General features: G+C 32.7%; 2 protein-coding genes across 3 annotated transcripts; one reads left to right on the top strand and one right to left on the bottom strand.

Moving 5' to 3' along the window:
* Nucleotides 1-85: 85 nt before the first annotated feature.
* On the bottom strand, nt 86-4,188 carry LOC114418550 (rho guanine nucleotide exchange factor 8-like). The gene is made up of 7 exons (XM_028383967.1): nt 3,160-4,188; nt 2,852-2,968; nt 2,424-2,578; nt 2,255-2,329; nt 1,892-2,167; nt 1,267-1,587; nt 86-866 (listed from the first exon to the last, which is right to left on the bottom strand). Exons 1-7 carry the CDS (start codon nt 3,428-3,430, stop codon nt 393-395), a joined length of 1,689 nt encoding a protein of 562 aa, XP_028239768.1. The 5' UTR covers nt 3,431-4,188; the 3' UTR covers nt 86-392.
* An 11,560-nt stretch (nt 4,189-15,748) lies between these two features.
* Nucleotides 15,749-20,122, top strand: LOC114418549. Of its 2 annotated transcripts, none has more exons than XM_028383966.1 (5): nt 15,749-16,163; nt 16,776-16,844; nt 16,941-18,703; nt 18,853-18,988; nt 19,325-20,122. In XM_028383966.1, the coding sequence occupies exons 3-5, from the start codon at nt 16,964-16,966 to the stop codon at nt 19,954-19,956; spliced, it is 2,508 nt and encodes an 835-aa protein (XP_028239767.1). In that variant the 5' UTR covers nt 15,749-16,163; nt 16,776-16,844; nt 16,941-16,963; the 3' UTR covers nt 19,957-20,122. The 2 variants fall into 2 exon arrangements, with proteins under 2 accessions (XP_028239767.1, XP_028239766.1); XM_028383965.1 differs by having other exon boundaries at nt 15,749-16,269.
* The last annotated feature ends 614 nt before the right edge of the window (nt 20,123-20,736 follow it).

The following is a 20,736-nucleotide window of genomic DNA, read 5'->3' as shown; positions in this document are numbered from 1 at the left end:
AACAGCCGGCAAATTGGGTTCCAAGTGCAACCAATGAGCTTAAAAAGAAAGGGAGAAGATTTCAACAACGATTTTACCAGGACTATCAATCTTCCACTATTTTGAAATTTGAAGTGAAGAAATAAAGAATTTACAATCAGTCCAGCAATTACACAATCTAAGTCTGTATGACATAATGTACAAGGTGGTTTCAGTAAGAAGCATAAGACCCAATACATAATTATATACAAACTTCCCTTTCCATGGAAGGAAGGGATCGGAACAGAAGAGTTTCTAATCAAGTAGGGTCCTCTCCAACATAACCAATGCCTCAATGGGTGTTTACATGTGCATTGTAACTTCCTTTTTTATGTGCTCCAATCTTTTTCTCCTTCCCTATTTTGTTATCGATATTAATGTCGAGCTATGGGACTTTTTAAAGCATTCAAGTACTCAAGCTTCTCCAAATAGTAAGATTTCGATGGGGTTGTAAGTTTTGGAGATTTAGTTATACTCTTTTCATCTTTTTCTTTCACGTACTCTTCTATGTCTCCTGTGGAATTAGTATCTTCTATGTCTCTTGTGGAATTAGTATTCTTTATGTCACTCCCCCCCTTGGTAGAACTCCAACCCATGAAATCTGAGAGAGTCATTGAAGGAGGTGTCTCTGAAGATTGTAAGTAGCTATTCTCATCCTCAGAGTTTGGGGACGTCTGCTCAGTTGCCGCCGGTGAAGAATCCAATGAATATCTTCTGCTGCTCACTGCCAATGAAGGGTTCTTTGTCACCGAATCAGCGTACAAGACATCATCAATCCTTGACATAACTGTGTAAGCCAGGCTTTCTATTACTCTTGAGTAGCTCTCTAGAATAGCTTGTCCAACATCCTGTGCTCATTTTGGAAGCATTCAAATTTTGTTAGTGAACGTCTAATTTGAAGACATATACTCCCTCTATCCCTATTTACAAGACATAGTCAACAAATTTTTTGTTCTTGATTATAATAAGACTTCATTTCATCTCTGCATTTATTAATTTTTGACTAAAATATCATGAATTGTCTCTTTCTCTCTCCTATGAAAATTGCAGAAGATGAATAGATTCTCAATAAAATTAAGGATAAATTTGGAAAAATATTATAATTATAAACAATTTTAATGCTAATAACTAAATTAACCAATTTTCTTAATAAGGATAAACTAGTCAACTATGTCTTATAATTAAGAATAAAGGGAGTAATAATTAATATAACATGAACAAACAAACTAGTTGCAAAGTTGTTTTCACCTTGTTGTATTGGATTTTGCTAATGTCAAGTGAAGATTGTGGAAGTCCTGGGAACTGATGTTTGAGCATCAGCAATATTGTCTCAGCTCTCTCCTCAAAGAGTTCCCTCTTCTCAATGCTCACTGCCGAACTCCACGCAGACTTACTATCCTTATTGGTCATCTTCCTTCTCCATATCACTATGGAAGCTTCAATCCTATTCTTGAGGTCAAGCACCTTATGCTCTGTGGACATGTCCATTGTTGAGAGAAATTGCCCAGGATCAAAGTATTCCACTGTAATGCTCTTATAGACTGATTCACCAAGGCTTTCTCTACCATTCTGCCAAAGACGTGATTAAGCCAATTAGAAATCCTTAGTTTTGGTCTAATGGGTTCATTCGTTACAGCATTTTTTTTTTTGTAAAAGAGATCACTTCTATTTAAAAAAAAATTAAGAAGCTGAAAAGAATCTAAAATCAGAAGCTATTTTGAATATTTTCTCATAAAATCAGTTTTTTCTTTTAAAAAAAGTAATAAATTAACTTGTGCTTTTTAAAAAAAAAATCTCTAAAAAACTTAACACTGAATAATTTTACATCAGAATCACTTATTTTTTAATCTGTGACAAACTGGCCCTGTACTACCTTGGGGAGAGATTCAATGTAATTTTCAGGGATCTCCATTTCTGATAGTATTTGAGCATTTATTGCCATGGCTGCTTTAAGCACTTGGTTGACATTGTCCTTCTGGAACTGTATCCATTTTCCGGCCGGTTCTGACATCCCTGTTGGGGGAACTTTAACTGTTGGTAGCCACCATTTGTCACTCTTCCTTTGGCTGTTAGTGTTATCCTCAGAATTCTCATCATTTTTAGAGACATACCAGAACTCATTTTGATCTCTAAAGTTGTCTAACGTGTCCTGTTCCATTGGCTATCTGGTTAGTCCACAGTGGCTGAAATGAAGTCATTTGAATAATAGTGATTCAGATAAGATTTAGCTACTTACAATGAGCATTGCATCAAGCTTTCGCAAGGCGGGGATGTTCATGAGCAGATCAGTTCGTTGCCGTGTAGTCATGATCTACATAATGTCAGATCATATTACTTTGTATGTATGACAAAAATGAAACCAAGATTTTTGGACCTCTCATTTATAGTTATACAAGGTTGCATACCTCCATGCTTGTTCCATCCTTAGCTATCTGTTGTGATGGAGCAAATTCAACAATATAATCAGTTACAGATAGAAGCCACTCAATTTCTTTTCTCCACCTGGCCTTTCTTTCTGAGGACATTGGCTCCAGCTTTGATTGTTCTCCGAAAACAGATGCTGCATTGAATCAGGAAACAAATTATTGAATGGAAATTTCATTGAGACTTGAGAGATCACATTTCAGTTAGTCACAGTTATAATATGCATGTGCTTGAATTTGAATTGAGATGACTACACTATCTATTAATTTTATAGAAATCAAGCCCCATGATTGAAATCACACTTTCTCTTCCAAAAAGAGGAAACCATTTCAATCCCTTTACAAGCTAGCAGTAGCAATAGAATAGTCAATTGGCACACATAGATTGGAGAGAAAAAAAGGGTATATACCAGCCAGGTTTGTTATGGCATTTGACAAAGCCAATGCTGAAGAAACACCATTCCCTGCACCAGACATGTCTTCTCCTAAAAGCAGCTTAGCAAACCTTTCCTTCATCAAGTCAGCTTCTGAAATAAAAGCACAAAAGGTGTTTTTTTAGCATTTTGTGCTTAGTGTTATTGATGATCTTCTACTAACTACTAAGAAACAGTTTATGATCTTATTTCATCACTTTGAGGGGGTGATCAGACTAATTTAAGTGCAATCTGAAATCTAGACACAATCATGACTTGGCTTAAAATTTAAAGAACAAATATACCAGTTGGTGGCTTGGGAGGCATTCTAGGTGCTTCAATACCCAAGCTTGCTGCTGGACTATGATCACTATTGAGCTGAATTTCAAATTGCTGATCAAGTGAGCTTCTAGACTCAAAGCTTTTTGAGTAAATCTTACTATCACTTTCACCTGCTTCATCATGATCTTTATCAAATAAACCGTGGATATGTTTCCCTGGGATCTCAAACATCTTCCTGAAATGAAAAGACTTAGACTTCTGCATGCTAATTTGGCGATGAAAAGCTCGAACCATCGTTGATTAAACCAACTTAGATTGTCACACTGTCACCTTTGTTTTATAAAAAAACAAAGGAACAAGTAATTGGGTGTTGAAATGTTGGCCTTGAAGATATGTTTGTTGGGTTCCCTCTTCTTGATTTTTTTTAAAGTACTATTTGTTCAATGAGAGAGAACAGAAAGAAGGGAAACAAAAGAGAACCCTTCAATCAAAAAGAGATGTTAAAGAATGTCAGCAAAAAGTATAGGAGAAAATGAATAACTTAATGTTGTTTCAATGAATTGTGGTGCATGTTTGAAGCAGAAAATAGTAGGGTTGGTTTGAGGGCAGTAATCTGTTGAGTTTGTTTTATGAATGAATGGATGAGAGGTTAATGCTTGCCATTGATTACCATAAATGACAAGGAAAATTATAAATCTAACTATAGCAGTTTTCTCCACCCGCTATTTCTCTACCACCCCTTTTCTTGATTCTAGACACGACTTATCATGATAACCAATGCAAAAAATGTAAAAACAGATTGAAGGAAAAGAAAATGAATGAGTGAATGGAGAATGAAATATAGACAGCTGCATTTAATGGTTGCCATGTTTTCTGTTAATTTGAAATCAAATTTGGATTAATTTCCGGAGAGCCACGAGATGAGGTGACTATAATTAGAATAGAGCAATCCTAGCTAGGTGGGAAACAGTTTAATGTAAATCCCTGATCCTAATTCTTACGCATTTTTCATAAACCATAGTGGTATGTGTGTGATGTCTATTTTCTACATAAACGAGAGAGATAGGAAGAAAAGAGAAAGTAGTGTGAGATAACTATTTACAACAAGGTCATATTTTTTGTGAAATATCATTACTTGTTATAATATTGTGCGTTTTGGACTTTGGTGGTAGTAAAAAAAACAAAATACCTCCGGACTTATGACAACTAACATTTTTTTTTTTTTTATGAATGAAAATCAAACTCAAATTCTCATGCATTTAATTTGTATAGTAATGAAAATAGAACTTAAGGGAATGTTTGGTTTAGTTGTTTTCTGTTTTCATTTTCACTAAAAACAGAAAATGATGATGAAAATATGTTTGGTTGGATTTCTAAAAATATTTTCAGTGAAAATGAAAATAGGAAACAACAAGAAAATGAAAATAATAAAATCTCGTTTTTAGTTGAAAACAGAAACCTCATTTCGAGTAAAATAAAATTGTTGTGGCAATGAATTGTAATTTTAAGCAAATCTAAAAATACAAAAAGACAAGAAATCAATATATCATACATTTTCAGTATTTTTATTTCATGAAAACAAAAAATAAGAAGTCAAACCAAACATATTTTCAGAATTCTAATCTTTTGAAAATGAAAACAATTTCCAAAAAATGAAAACAGGAAATGAAAACAGAAAATGAAAATGTAAACCAAACACACCCTAAATTTTTATGCATTTAATCTAATTTTCTCACCACTCCTACATTTTGAGATGAGAATGAAGGGTCTATCCGGCCCTATATCTGCATTTGAAAGAATAATCGTAACAACTTTAATCTTTATTACATATATGATATTTTTATTTTCTATTTTTTTACTTACATTTTATTTATATATAAAGTCAATAAATTAATAAAGAAATTATTGCAAGTAAATTGAAATTTCACTTTTAAATTATCAAAACATAATTTTAAATGAATTCAAATAATCCATTTTAAATGCTATTGAAAACATTAAATCAAATTGAAACTTTTTTGTTACAAAATTTTTAAGCAAAATTATAAATTTGGTCCCCTATTTGTATTTGGTCCCCCTATAATTTAATTTATGAATTTAGTCCCCTTATTTTTTATAATCCTATTATTCCAGTCTCCAATCCCGAAATTGGACATTGACTATTAATTACTTACATTGATAGTCAAGTGTTGCATTTTTATTGGACATTGATCGTCACATGTTGTAATTTTATTGGAGGTTGACGTTAATTAGGTGCACGAAATTAACATCCAATTAAGGTGCAACAATGTCCAATAAAAGCACGGTGTGTGACCGTCACAAGCAACAGACAACGTCTAATTTTGGGATTGAAGACTGAAATAACGGAATTGCAAAAACTTGGGGACTAAATTTATGAATTAAAGTATAGAAGGACTAAAATTATAAATTTGAAACAAATAGGGAGACCAAATTTATAATTTTGCCAAATTTTAAAACCAAAATATAGCCTTTCAACGTTAAATATTTTAAACCATGCTATAACACTATTCAACGTTAAAATAAAAACACAATTCAGTTTAAAAAAAAATCATTTCTATATTATAAGATTTGGTACGGCCAACTCATCAAAGAAATATTTGCCTTAGTTTCTTTACTGCCAAGTTCCCCCTTCCCCCTTGGTCCTTGTTTCTTTACTTTAGTCCGCTCTTGTTTTTGCCTTGGTTTTTCATTCTTTCTCTCGTCTTTAACAAAAAAAAGTTATTAAATTAATAATTAATAAAATATATAATTAAATTATTATATATATATATATATAAATAAAATAGATGTGAGGCAAGGTGTGGGGAGAGTGCTCATACATCACCCAACCCTATTCAAATTTGCGTACATGTCCAGAACTCATCCCAACAAGTGGGTATTTATCATATTTATTTGTGAATATTTTGTAGGTATCCATAGGTCTAAATACATTTTATCTTCTTACTTATACTCCTAAGTGTGTATTTGGATGAGCATTAATAAAATTAATTTTGAATGAAATATGTTTAGATTTTTTTATTATAAAATGAAATTATGAGTAATATTAAAGATAAGATTTTTGAACTAATGCAAAAGCTACTCAATGTTTTTCAACTCAATATCAAATATGGTACAAAAATCAATTTTAAACTTTTTTCCAATGTACTTATATACGTTTTTGTTTATCTTTATTGGCCTAATGTAGTAGGACTTAATAGTTTTCAAATAGTGAGTTACTATTGGCTCCTACCAACATTCAAAATTTTCAAATATACCATTTTTCATTTTGTGTAGTGGAAACATACTTCCGCTGCACTAGTGGGGGTGCGAAAAATATTGTGTAACAAAAGTGTGATTCTATTGTATTAACAAACACTGGAAAAAAATATTGTGCACAAGGAATGAAAAAAGGGAAAGAGGAAAGGATGAAAGGGTGGTGGGGAAAGGTAGGTGTTAGTAAGGGTATTAAGGTCTTTGTCATGTGTTAGTAGGGGCCAATAGCAAATTTTCATAGGCCAATATCAGCTCCTTTTCAAACATCCTCTTCAAGTTCAATTAGGTTGGGCTTATGAGTCTGCAAGATCCAATTCTTTCTCTCTCACTTTTGTTGGATCAGTACAAGTTGTTAAGGGGAATTACTATTGGGCCCTAAATTATTTGTTTATAACCCCTACAAATATGAGAAAGACCCTCATATCCCTCAATGCAAACCTTCCCTTTCCCTTTCCCCTACGCCACCAACCCTCCCCCCCTTCCCCTACCTCACACCACCAACCCTCCTCCCGCTTCCCAGGCGCCGTACCATGCCACCAACTCTCCTTGTAACATCCTGAAATTTTACTAACTGTAAATTGATGTTTAATGTATTTCTCGTGTTAATTGATTATGTGAAATTTTATTGATTTAGGTTGAAATTATGAGATTTCAAGTTTTACCTAAACTTATTTTGGTAAAACCACGATCCTGAACTCTTTAACCGTTGGATCATCTTCAAATTTGGACTGTGGATTCATAACCCATGTCTTCACATTTTGACCATTGAGATTTGAAAAACAACATTTTTTGACATATCGCTTAGCGTGAGAAGCATGCTAAGCGCAATTCCAACCCGAGAGGAATTGCGCTAAGCGCGAAATATTGCGCTTAGCACAAATCCTAACCCGAGAGGAATTGCAATCAATGTGAAAAGTTGTGTTTAGCGCCAAAAGTGGATTCCCACTTAGCGAGATGAGTTCGCTAAGCAAGATCTGCAAACTATAAATATGTTCTTCAGCGTGAAAAACACGATTTCATGTCTCTTTCTCTCAAAACTCTGTCCAAACAACCAGAGAAACTCCTTCTCCACCACCCACGACCACCGGTGCCCACCACAAGCCGCACCACATGGAGATGAACGCTTTAATCAGAGCAAAATCCTCAGAATCCACCTCAAGGATTCGGTGGAGGACAAGCTCCCATGTCTTTCTCTTAGTTAGTTTGAGCTTCTCTTATTGTCTCTTGTGTTTTAGGTACCGTAATAGGATTTTTTACACTCCCTTTAAAATACCCTTGAAAATGAGACGTTGTAAAAATTATATTTTTTTATAAAATTGATGTTATTTTTGTGACCTTCGCTGAACTTCAGTCACATTGGCGTGATTGAAATTTCAAAATGACGTCTCTTTGTAGTAGAACCAGAAACACCCCTTGGCCCATTTTATTTTGACAGGGGTAATTGATCCCAAATGTTATTATTAACCTTGTTTTTTAAATCTATATTAAATTCCCTTTGATTTGGTATATAGAACTCTGCATTTGGACCGATGAGCGTGAATGAGAAAGATCTTTGAGCGACGTAGAGAGGAGCTAACGGAGAGCTCACAATAGGTGATGAGAACTTATTATAATTTATGGCTTTGATACCATAATTGGGGTCAGGGAACCCAATTATGGGAATGAATTTTTGTCCCTGTGCATGCTAGTTTTCAAGAAAAACAATGTTTTCGACTAATGGGATGCAATACATCTGTTATTGATAAATGACACTATCGTTTTATTAAACTTATGATGTCTGAAGATCTGGGGAGCGTGGATCTCAGGCATGAAATTTATATGTATGTGTGTGTGGAATGTGATTACTGATGATGTTGTTATTGATGATAATAATTGATATAAGACGATATTGGTGTTTATAATAATATTGATATGAAATGATGTTATTATTGATGATAATAATTGATATGAGACGATGTTGGTTTTTATGATAATATTGATATGAAATGATGTTGTTATTGATGATAATATTGATAAAGAATGATGCTATTGGTAATATTATTGATTTGAGAATGATGTTGTTATTGATGATAATATTGAAATTAGATGATATTGATGTTGGCAATGTCATTGAGATGAGATGATGTTGATGATGATAATGTCATTGAGATGAGATGATGTTGATGTTGATAATGACATTGAGATGAAATGTTGTTGATGTTGGAAATGTCATTGTGATGATGTATGTTGTGTGTGTACATGAGGGATGCAGTGACCATAATGGATATTTCTGATGGGAAAATAGAGTGGTTAAAGAGTTTTAAGCATTTCTAGATGGGGATGACTTATAATCTTTAATTATCCATGGTTAGTGCATTGATGATGCCCATGTTTCATACTTCATACTGAATGGAAATAGTATAAACTTTATCAGTAAGTACTTGTAGTTTCTCATGAGGGGAAATGCTTATACTAGGGGGCATGCCACTCAGTTTGGAACTCCCTTGAGACTCAGGTTGATCACCATGAGCGGGAGGGAGGGTGAGTTGTCTATGCACAACAAGGTGACTTCAACACTTGATGCCTAATATTCCTAAGTGAGAGTGACATATGAACACGTTGACGAATGGTACTACATTGCATTTGAAAGTTGAGGTCAAGTGCATGTATCATACTGAACATGATTTATTGGAATTGTGGAAAAGTTGATGAATAGTTATTATTAAGTATATGTTGTATTGATTGATAATTGTGTATCAAACATGGTACTTGTTTTTTCTCTTACTAATGATGATTATTTGATAATTATCGATTTCTTTTGTAATAAATTCACCCTTGCAATTTTTGTACTGTGTGATTGATACCCATGATGATCGTGAACCTTCATTCGTAGGAGCATGTGGACAGTAGTAGATTACGAGGAGTGAGATTCTTTTGTTGGAACTATCACGTTGACATGATGATGTTGGAATTATTTTGCGAGAGAGTTGTATTTTGTTAATCAACTCCTCTGTAACTTATTTTATAATTCTTTTTGAATTAAGGATGTAAATTATAAATTTAATTATATGTATGAACTAATTTGCCTTCCTTCATATGAATGATGAGTACTAAGTTAATATATTTATATATATTCATTTAAGTATTTGTGCGTTGTTTGATGAACGTATATCGCGAAAAATTTATTCTCATTTTTTATAAACAAATTAACAGAGTTTTCATAAAAAAATTAAAATTTACACGGTTTAGAATAATAATATCATAGCGATGAGGGGGGGCAGGGTTGTTACATTCTTTCCCCTTCCCTTGTGCGCACGACCCCCTTTACCACGATCCAACCACCATCGTGCCATCGCAAAGCCACCTCTATAACTTTGTCCACACCACACACCACTGCCATTGAAATAACAACGGAAATATAATTATGTTGAAACAATATAACAAAATCATATTTTTGTTGTTCATTTTTTCAACACCTCTTCTAATGAACAGAGAAAACATGATTATGTTGTATAGTTATACCACAAAATTGTATTTTTGTTGTTACTTTTTTTACCCCTTTAATATAACAGAAACATGATTTTGTTATATAACTGTATCAGGAAATCATGTTTCTGTTGTGTATTTTTTATTTGCACCCTCCATTACATAGAAACATGATTTTGTTATACAGTTATACAACGAAATTGTGTTTTTGTGCAAAGGACATTTTTTGAAAGAAAAAAAAAAGGTGTTAGTAGAGGCCATTAGCTATGACAATGGGGCCAATAGTAACTCTCATTGTTAGGCTATTGGACTTTGTATAGGCCCAAAATACAGGGTGGGTGTAGACTAGATTGCATCCACATGATCAAGCATAATAGTGTAGACTAGATTGTATCGTCCAAGACTTTATAATTCTTATATCAACCCTTCTATTCTTACGACACTGTTGTTATTTATTTATTTGCCCAAGACTTTATAATTCTTATATCAAAATCAAACTCCTCAACCATAACCTACACTGCCTGTCCCCTCCACGCTCCTTCTAAGCCAGAATTCAGGGAAAGCTATAAGTGGGGAATCAACCGTTGAATTTAGCAATAGTACGTCTTATTCAATAAGTTTACAAGTTACAGTTGTTCTAAGTTTTTACACAAAGCATTGGTCATTGGCCAACCTTTAGCCATTGAACTAAGGATAGCCACAACAAAAATATTAAACAATCATTATTGACTTATTAACAACCACCTTGTTTGGCTTTAATGATCAGCAGTGAAATTCCTAAACCTCTCTGACTATCATTATCTTAATTACCCATGATTATTTTACAATTTTAAATCATTTCCCTTATATGATTCACATGCTGCCTCATGGAAAGACGGAGCTCCAAATTAATAATTTAATTATGTAATTAACAATAAATTTCATAAATGCATACATTATGTAACATATCCATACACTTACATAAAAACAATGAAAGCCTACAAAAGTATCAAATCGAGCATTGAGTGGACAAGCTAGATACCAAGATGTCTCATTCCAACACTCATCATGGGTCACAAAAATACAAGGAGCAGCAGAAGCTGGCTTTTTATTGTTTTTTCTTTGTGCGAGTGGGACCATGTGTATGAGAATCCGTGTTCACCATCATTCAATCCAGTTAAGAGTTTTTAAACATTCTTTTTCACTGTTCCCTTCCTCTCATAATAATTATCTAACAAGATAAAAAAAATTATTTTAAAATAATAATTATTTTATTTTTTTAATATATTATTAATTATTTTTTACTTATAAAAATAAATTAATGATAATAAAATTAATTTTATAAAATTATTATTCTCTTTTTATTTATTAATTTTTCTTAATTTCCATAAAATAATTTAGGATGACAAGTATAATGGAAGAGAGGAAGTATAATTTTTTATTTTATTTTGAAATTATTCTTATTTGTCTCTTTGATCATGCACACTTGCCTGCTTGCCCCTTGTCCCATATTATAATTTTTGAGTCAAACAAACAAATTCATGCAAATGTATTTCATGCAGCATCTCTGCACAAGCTCCATTTGACAAGACACAATGGTACTCAACACATTGCATGGCAAATGTTACCACCTATCCTTCTTCTAAATTTAAATTTCAAATTTTGTAGATAGGGATTTTGAAGGCGTTTTTCTATAGATGTGAGAGAAACTTTGGACATCAAAAGAGAATTGCTTTGTTTATTCTGAAATTATTTAATGAAAGGGGTTGGTAGCTAATTAGCTATTGTGTTGTGACCCATCTATATACTATACTACCCACTACACTAGTCTTCCTTTTGTCTTGATTGTCACACTGAGATACGTATTTGCTAAAATCCATGATATCATATTGGTAACATTTAATTAACCACAAATTTAAAATTAAAGATACTTTCCTCTTTCATGCTTTCACTCCATTTGCTTAACCGCCAGAAGTAGACAGAACATGAAAATTTTGAATTAGATGATGGGGGTTTGATAAGGAAAAGTTAACAGTGTAAAGCAGAAAAAAGTGGTTGTATTTAGTAGCGAAAAGGCTACACTCATTTTAGTATTGAACACCATAATTGAGGAATGGGCCAAGCTTACACGTCAATTTTTGTTTTCCTTGTTTGTCTAAATCCATTTCAGTTGCAATTACAGTCACTTTTTCCCCATCGCTGTAATTTTTGCTTTTATAAAACAATGTCCGTTCATGAGGCGGGAAGTGCAAACACTTTCTTAAAATATTGCCTTGGGATAACATAATTGATACCATTTATTAGTGGTAAATTTGTAATCTTATTTAGATAATCGAGATGTTTTTGTTTTTTATTTATTTATGCATATGTTTGTAAAGAGTATATGCAATTGTTCACTGTGACTAACCCCTTCAGAGAATTGAAGACACTGGCCTTCCTTTCAACTACTTTATTGTTTTTTACAATTCATATGTTGATCAATTGCTTAAACAAATCCACTTTATTGCTACTCGGACTAATCACTCTTTAGTACCAAGATGTTCTTTTATTAATATTAATATTATTTTACAAATACTCTTGTTAATTTGGATTTTTATATCTTTATTAGGGGCCTTACGGTGTAGTGAGGTTTCAATAGTAAATTAATTTTTTTTAAGTTTTACGAAAAAAAAAGTACTTTGATGCTTGAATAAATAATAATTAATTAGGTATAGACGATTATTGAATTGCAACTACCATAATTCTGAGCTCAGTTTGTCGGTTTAAGTGTCTTGCTTAAGAGTACCGGAGCATTGAACTCTAAGTTGTACCCTTTTTTAAAATAACAAACACTGTCTTCAATTCAAATTTACAACCAAACAAGGAAAAAAAAACTGGTGAGATTCAGTTACATTTATTATAGGGACCAAGTGCAGAGTTGTGAAATACAACAAGAGTCCTGTGACTGAATTTAAAAAAAAAATAGCCATTTGAATAGCTTGTTTGAGCCTTGAGGGTACCAACTGACAGGTGTAAAATACAGGTGAAGTTCAGTCGAAGGGTGAAAACTTCGAATTGATTGTAGATAGTGACTTATTTAGGGAAACAAAACCTGGTGGTAATTAGAGTTTTTTGTATGAAAATGTAAAACTTTTTTTTTAACAAAAAAAAACTTTCTCTTATTTATTTTCTATGGTTTCTTATGATATTGAATACATTGGATTAGACTAAGTTTTATTAGTAAACGTATACTAATAAGGTGTTTATATGGATTTTTCAAATTTAGAATAACTGTGTGTTTGAATTTTGATACAATTCTAGTGAAAGATTAACATGCATCACACTAAAGCTAATTTATAATAAAGCTTCAACGTCTTTATATATGTAAAGAATTTGACACGAAAAATATTACATACATGTGTTTATTAATTGAAACCAGACATGTATTGTGGTCACTAATGTAAAAATGCAATATACTAAATTAATGTTTTGATTAAATGTTTCTTTTGTATTATTTTGTAAAAATTGTACAGTATTACTTGCCGGCAAATTTCCCGTGGTATGTTGTTAATTATTTAGGGACTTTTGGTTGGTTGATTTAGCTACTTGTCATTACTTATTATTTTAATATATATGCTCTGCAAAATGACGAAACAATTTTATAGGTATGAATCACTGTGCATGACAACATGCAATTAGGAATTTTTCAACATTAAAGATGTGGGTGGGGTTATATGTCTTTCAACTAATACAATACTTAGTACTTAGTAGTAACACTTCACCTTTAATGAATATTATTATAAGTGGTACAAAGGTTCATATGAGGTGTGTGAACAATGAATTAATGGATTGGTTTGCTTTCGGTTCGGTGAACCAAATGCCCTCATCAAGCCTTTGTCAAACAAAAACAGGTCTACGCACAAGTTTTTCAGTCCTCTTTTATGTTTTATTTTTCTTAAATTTGTTTTTTTGAATTACAAATTATAAAGTTTACAGAAAAAAGTTTTTTTTATGATACATAATGTATCCTCCTCTACCAAAGATAATTCTACTTGAACCGAATAAAATTATTATAAACAATAAAATTTTTGCAACAATAAAACTATTCCTTTAAAATATTTAGTACATTTACATATTTATGTGTTTACTAATGAAAATTAATTATTAGTATTTTTTATATAAGAAAGAAAATAATTGCATATCTATAATTAAACTTGAAACTATTAGTCCGTTAAACTAGAACAACATCATATTAATTGATGTAAGTTTTGGGGATGCAAGATAAAAAAATTAAATCAAATGTGAGAAAGGAAATGTTACAAAAGTATAAAAAAAAAAAAAAACATTTCTCCAAATTTACCGATGGAAAACTAGTTTTCATAGGATGATTGAGATTGAGACCATAAGTCAAAAAATTTAATACAAATAATTCCTTCATATTAGCATTAAATCTTGAGAATTTGGTTAGCAGATGGAGTTATATGCCGGCAAATTTAGACTTTAGTTGCCGCGTAGGGACAAGTGGATCTTTAGTAATTAAGAATTCACCCAGACAAGCATTTGACTAACAACAGAAAGTTTTAACAATTATAATACTTTTCTTTTTATATTTACTTATTACACACGAATTATGTTTATCACACACACATATATATGTAACCAGTGACTAAAAAATTCAATAAAAAATAATTATAATAAAATTAATTAAAAAATGTTACAATCAAGAAGGATTTGATTAGTGATACAAAGGGGCTAAAAACCAAAATCAGAGATTATATATTGAATAAAACTAGGAGCTTGATCAAACACTATTATCACATAACTAGATTGAAGACCATATTTTTGCAAGAAAATCAGCAACTTGTTTCCCTCTCTAAAGACATTTCATAATTTTTAAGAATCTGCTGGCGGATTTGTGTTTTATTCAAATTTTAATTTTAAAACAACTTAAAAGTTTAAACTATATTTCAACTCACGTTGATATGTGGTGACCAATAAAAAAAGTCACATTAATATGTAACATTTGTGACTCTTATTTAAAGTTAAATAAATCTAAATCATTAAATGCAATTGATATATATATATATATATATATATATATATATATATATATATATATATATATATATATATATATATGAATTTTAACTAATGCGATTAAGAGTTCGATTACTAAGTCCATGTATGTTACTTTTAAATAGATTTCAATACTTAATGGTTATTCTTAGTTTCCATCTAATGGATACTTATATATTTCATTAAAACTTATACATTTCATTAAGAATAATGATAATTTATTTTTCAATACCAAGATAAACACAACTTAGTAAAACTAGTAATAATTATTAATTAGGTTAAGATGGATTGCTCATTTCCTAGTTTTTTTTTATATTGTCGTTTGTATCAATTATTATCTGCATCTGCAGTATTTTAAGACACTTTTTTTATGTCAAGCTACGCGACAAAAGATAATAATAAAACCTTCGATTCACATAAAATAAAGAAATAAGAAATAAGAAGTAGGAGGCAAGGTTCAATAATTCCTTCTATTCAATAATTCACAGTATATCAAAAACATTTTATTAATATATGAATACCGTATGCACTATGCTAGCATTTAGCATGCTTCAGATGTCATATTACTATAATCTCATTAATAAAAAAAAATGTCATATTATAAAGCCAATCATTTACGTATGACAGCAGATAACGAATTTAACCTTAATCAATGGCCCCTAGCTGACCAATCTCAATCTTCATAACAGTAAAGTGCCGTGAAGACCAGGTTTCTAACTACATTATTTATTAATTAATTCATTTTCAAAAAGTGCCTCATAAAAACACCCTTTTTGTGGTAATTTGATTTTTAAAATAATAATAATGACATGATAACTTTAGAAGAAAAAGAAGTACCAATTTTTTTTTTGTTTTCATCAACTGGTTTGCGTGGAGCCATTTTTCCACTCTGTGACTGTCTGACCCGGGTGCTTTTGAAACAGGTTTTGCTTTGCTTCTTTGGCACTCTGCAACCATTGTGTACTACCAAAGCCATTTGCTGCCATTTTTCACATCATAATCTTTCAGTGATTTTCTTGTCTCAAAACAAAATCCTTTGAACAATACTAAGACTCTAAGCAGAAACACACACACACACAATTTTTATTTTTTTTTGGAAGCTCAATGTTACTACTATCTATCTACCCTTCTCACAATCACAAAGTCAATGCTCCCACTTAACTGTTTTGTTTCTCCTATGTGGATCTGAGTCTCCTTCTTGCACCTCATTCCCTTGGATGAAGCTTCTCTAAACCTTCCTGGCTTCCTCACCGTAAATGTAACTTCTGTTTTTTCTTAATGTTTTCTTTGTTTTTCATGAGTTTCTCATCTGGGTTTGGGATTGGTGCTGCTGATAGTGATGAACAGTTGAAACAAAATCAAGGGTAAGTGTAGCATGAAACCATGAATTCTTACTTATTTTTGGATTCAACTGTTGCATTTTTTTACTTCTTTGTTGTGAGTTTTGAGGATGAAAACTGGGGATGGTGAATGTTTTGTTACATCATCAACTCTGAGGAGAAACAAAAAAAAAGTGTATTTTTTTATTAATCTTGAGAAGAAAAAATGGAGTATGAATCACAAAAATATTTAAGCTTGCCATTGGATTAGTGAAAATTATGATTATGAGTGATTAAAGTTAGAGTTTTTGGCATCATTTCAAAGTTGGGTCCATTCTGATTTCGGTGGAGAATTACTTACAGATCTCCAACTCTCTTTCTGTGCTTGCTTCATGAATCCAATTAGAAACATGTGCAAATAGTTTAATTTTCAATATTCGAGTGTGCTAATGATCGAGACCGTTTGTTTGTTTCTATGTTGATCTACCTGCTTTGTTTTGCTAGAATTGTTGTTTTGATGAGGACTAATTAATTAATTGGACATGTTTCAGTGGGACAACAAAAAAGCCTTATTTTTGTCTGATGTAGACAAACTGTGAGATCCTAGAGGACAAGACCATGTAAGTCTTCTGTGACATTTTAATAACAATTGGCATTTGTTTTGGTTGTTAGAATATTACTAGCCTCCCAGTTTGTTGATGAAATTTCTGTGACAGAATATCCCCCTCAAGACTCAGTCATGTATAGACCATTCATGACATGTGATGATCCAAAAGGGGTTGTTGAGTGTGGGGCAATAAGGAAATACAGAACCAGTTCTCAGAAAATGAAGGAAAAGACAAAAAATAGGAGGCCGGCTGAGACATCCTTGGCAAACAAACAAGACAAAGAAGAGAAGGTTTCAAAAGGATCTACAGAAAGGTCTTTTGATCCATCATCCTTGCAGCTCATGGAGGTATCCAGAGGGGCTCAAAGGTTGAACAACATGATTGATTCATGGTCTAGGGGTCTTAGGTATGATGGAAGGTCTGAAGATATAGCAAAAGATTTGCTAAAAGGGGCTCTTGACCTGCAAGAGTCTCTACTAATGCTTCGGAAGGTGCAAGAGGCTTCACAACACATGGCTAGTTTGAAGAGAAGACAAAATGAAAAACCGGAAAGAGGCAAATTTGATGCCAAGGTGATTGATAGAACTACACATTGTGATCATTTTGGTGAACAGAGTTATCCAATGGGGTTCCAAAGGCGTTGGCCTTCAGCTGATGGTTCTTCAAGTAGTTGCAATGAGGAGCTTAAGAAAGTGATCAAAGAGAGCCTGGTTAGGCAAAATTTGTTCACAACCACTGAAGGGTTGGATTCAGCATCCACATTCCGCTCTACAAACTCAAGCCAGTCTTCTGTGGCTTGGAATGATAGGCTTTCTGATTCTTCTTCGTTCTCACCAACAACTTCAAGGAGAGAAAGAGGATCCAATCTGGTTGCCAAGCTGATGGGTTTGGAAGAAGCCTCTTCAAGATCATTTCCAGCTGTTATACAGAAACAGTTGGAGAGTCCAAAGATTCTGAATCACAAGAGGCCTGTATCTGACATAGATATGCCTAAGGTAAGAAAAAATGTTGGGAAGGTTAATCTAGAACATAAGATGACCTTGAAGGAAATTCTTGAGACTACTCATTTCAATGGACTTTTAAAGAGTCCTGTCAGAGAGCCTAAGGTTCAGGTCCATCATTCCATTGATCCACATTACAAACATTTTGGTGATTTACCTCCCATTGTACTTATGAAACCTCGGTGTACTCCATATCGAGAATGTGTGAAAAGTTATGAGCATGTTGTTCCTCCAGAAGAGTTATCCCTTAGAAATCTAAAAGCAAAATTTGTCCCTTCCAAAGTATTCCAACACAGAGAAGGCTCAACCACCAACATGGGAAAGAAAATGGAAGAACATGTATCCAAAAGGCTTGCCAAAGAGGAAAGAACTAAGCTCCTCAGCGAGGTTGTGGAGCTGAAGGAAAAAGAAATCAAGCCTATTGAAAATGAGAAAGCTCCAGGAGGTAAGGTAAAACTGCATAGTCATGTCAGTCACAAATCACATGTAAATGAAACTGTTGATAAAAAAGCTAAGGTAAAGACCATTACCACTAGTAAAAAGCTATCAGAAAAGGAGGCTTCAAAACCCAAACAACAACAACAACAAAGCCTTATCCCACGCGGTGAGGTTCCAAAACTCAAAGTTGTGACGAAATCTCAAGATCAAGGAGAAATTAGCTCTACAAGTACAAAGTTGAGGAAGCCACAAAGTGGGTCCAGAATTGACAAGAATGAGATTCCCAACAGGAAGACCACTGCTTCAAATTCAAACACCATCTCAAAACCAAAGAGTCAAAAGATCAGTAATACCAATTCCAAGGAGCAGAAAAAGAATCAGATGAAGAAGCAAAAGCCTGCTGTTGCTGAGCCTGAAGCGGCTAAACCAGTTGTAAGTTTACTTTTGCTCTCATTTTTTGTCTCTAGTGAATGTAACAGTATTGAACCATCTGTAAGAAAATTGAGTTTGGGTTAGTAATCCATGAATGAAGGCCTTAAATCTGAATTTTAATTCATTATTCTTCTGAACGGGATGAACAGTTAGGACCAGAAGAAGCAGATAGTCTTGATGTTTCTTGTAAAGATGATTGCCCTGAGATTAGAATAATCACTACAATAACAGATGATCTTGCGGTGGAGCATGAAGAAGTAGATGCATCTGCAAATAAGATTAGAGGTAAATTTCTCTCAAGTTAGCATCATTAGTGCCACATATTAAATGATTACATGATGAGAGGTTATGCATGTAATGTTTTTGAGAAAAAAAAGTATGGATAAACAGCTCATATATAAAGAGAAAATCGTCTATAGTCTATACATCGATGGTAAGTTTATTGGCCTGTACAATAACTACCTTAAAAGTCATACCTACCATGATTTCTATAGTGTATTTTTTTTTGCACCAAGAGTGCATGGATATAAAACTCAACTAAATCATAATTTTCTTCATGAATCATGACATAGCAGGTATATCTTTACATAACTTATATATCTTCCTTTTGATATATTGCAGAAATTTGTGAGCAAAGCCAGGGTTCTTCAAGTGATGATATTTTGATGCTTAAGTCTGAACATGAAAATGATTCTATCCCTGCTGAGGAAGCTCATAGCATCACCAATATCAGTGAAACCGATCGTGAGCCTGACAAAGACAGTTCTGAGCTAAAATATTTGCTTCTAACTAGTCAGTCATTTATTGGACATGCAGAAGAGCTCCTCAATCTTGATGTTGACTGTCCCAAGATCCTACCAAGAAGTAAAACTAAGGAAATAGCCAATCTCAGACTTTATTTAGATTGTGCAAATGAACTCACTGAGCGAAAAAGCCTTCAGGGGACACAAGCAGTTCACCCTTTGTTGCTAACTTGTGCAGGGCATTCAAGATATCACATCTCTTTAGGGAGGTTGGTTGATGAAGTCTATAGTGCCATTGAGCATCTAACATCTTACAGTGAAAAACTAGCTTCAGATAATATCTATGCAATGATGGAGAGAGATATAAAGAGCAACAATGGACTGATAAACGGAATATGGAACTGGGGTTGGAGGCATGGATTTTCCGCAGATGAAGCTGAGCAAGTTGTCAATGAAGTAGAGAACCTAGTTTTAGGTGAATTGATTGAGGAGGTAATTGTAAATTTATGATTACATATTTTGAGACATGTATACAGCCTTTAGATATCAGCATCTTCACCTTGTATATAAGGAGTCATTCAATTGATAAAAGAAAGAAGAGTTGAACCCCTTGGCTGCAGAAGTCGCATAATTTTGCTATGAACAGCTTTTTGTCTTAGAATAATACTATTTTCAATCCTGAATATAAGAAACAATTATCTAATTCATCAAGATGAATAAAAGTAATCATATTAGTTAATTTATCATAAATTTTAATTATATTCCATGACTATCCATGATTACTTTTCAAAAGATAATTTTTCAACCAATAAGCTTACCTTATTTTATTGATAGCTCAATAAAGACGCCACTTTTATGGGAAAATGAATGTAATCATTAGGGATAAAAAATAAATTTAGCAAGAAAAAATTACCTTTTGTTTCTGATATATGGGATGGAAGTGGATGGAAGTAGTATAATGATACTCATGCCATTGGATTACCTATATTGCACATGCTAATTTCAAGCTATTGGAAAATGTGGAAAAGAGATGGAATTATAGGCATGCAACTTTAATCAATTACTATTTTCTAGGGTGACAATGTGTTTAGCTCTAACCCGAATTGAAACTATTAAAAAAATAGATCACGATGCATGAAGATAGAAGATATATATATCATTTGAGTCTTTGTAATGCATGAATGCTCATATTTTATTACCCATTAAAAAATATGGGTTGAGTGGTATATTGAATTTTGATTTATTTTGTCAATCAGATTAGATTCGAACCAACTATTTAGTATAAAAAAT

Source organism: Glycine soja, chromosome 7 (assembly GCF_004193775.1).
Source record: "Glycine soja cultivar W05 chromosome 7, ASM419377v2, whole genome shotgun sequence".
Lineage (NCBI taxonomy): Eukaryota > Viridiplantae > Streptophyta > Magnoliopsida > Fabales > Fabaceae > Glycine > Glycine soja.
The sequence above is the reverse complement of the archived record's forward strand: the minus strand, read 5'-3'. Positions and strand labels throughout refer to the sequence as shown.

What these genes read in the sequence shown, in the direction of transcription:
- LOC114418550 (XM_028383967.1), bottom strand. Translation starts at nt 3,430, where the DNA reads ATGGTTCGAGCTTTTCATCGCCAAATTAGCATGCAGAAGTCTAAGTCT. An exon ending in TGCCATAACAAACCTGGCTG is followed by an intron (nt 2,579 to 2,851) that starts GTATATACCCTT and finishes GATTCAATGCAG; the next exon opens with CATCTGTTTTCGGAGAACAA. An exon ending in AGCTTGATGCAATGCTCATT is followed by an intron (nt 2,168 to 2,254) that starts GTAAGTAGCTAA and finishes CCAATGGAACAG; the next exon opens with GACACGTTAGACAACTTTAG.
- LOC114418549 (XM_028383966.1), top strand. Translation starts at nt 16,964, where the DNA reads ATGTATAGACCATTCATGACATGTGATGATCCAAAAGGGGTTGTTGAG. An exon ending in CTGAAGCGGCTAAACCAGTT is followed by an intron (nt 18,704 to 18,852) that starts GTAAGTTTACTT and finishes CGGGATGAACAG; the next exon opens with TTAGGACCAGAAGAAGCAGA. An exon ending in ATCTGCAAATAAGATTAGAG is followed by an intron (nt 18,989 to 19,324) that starts GTAAATTTCTCT and finishes GATATATTGCAG; the next exon opens with AAATTTGTGAGCAAAGCCAG.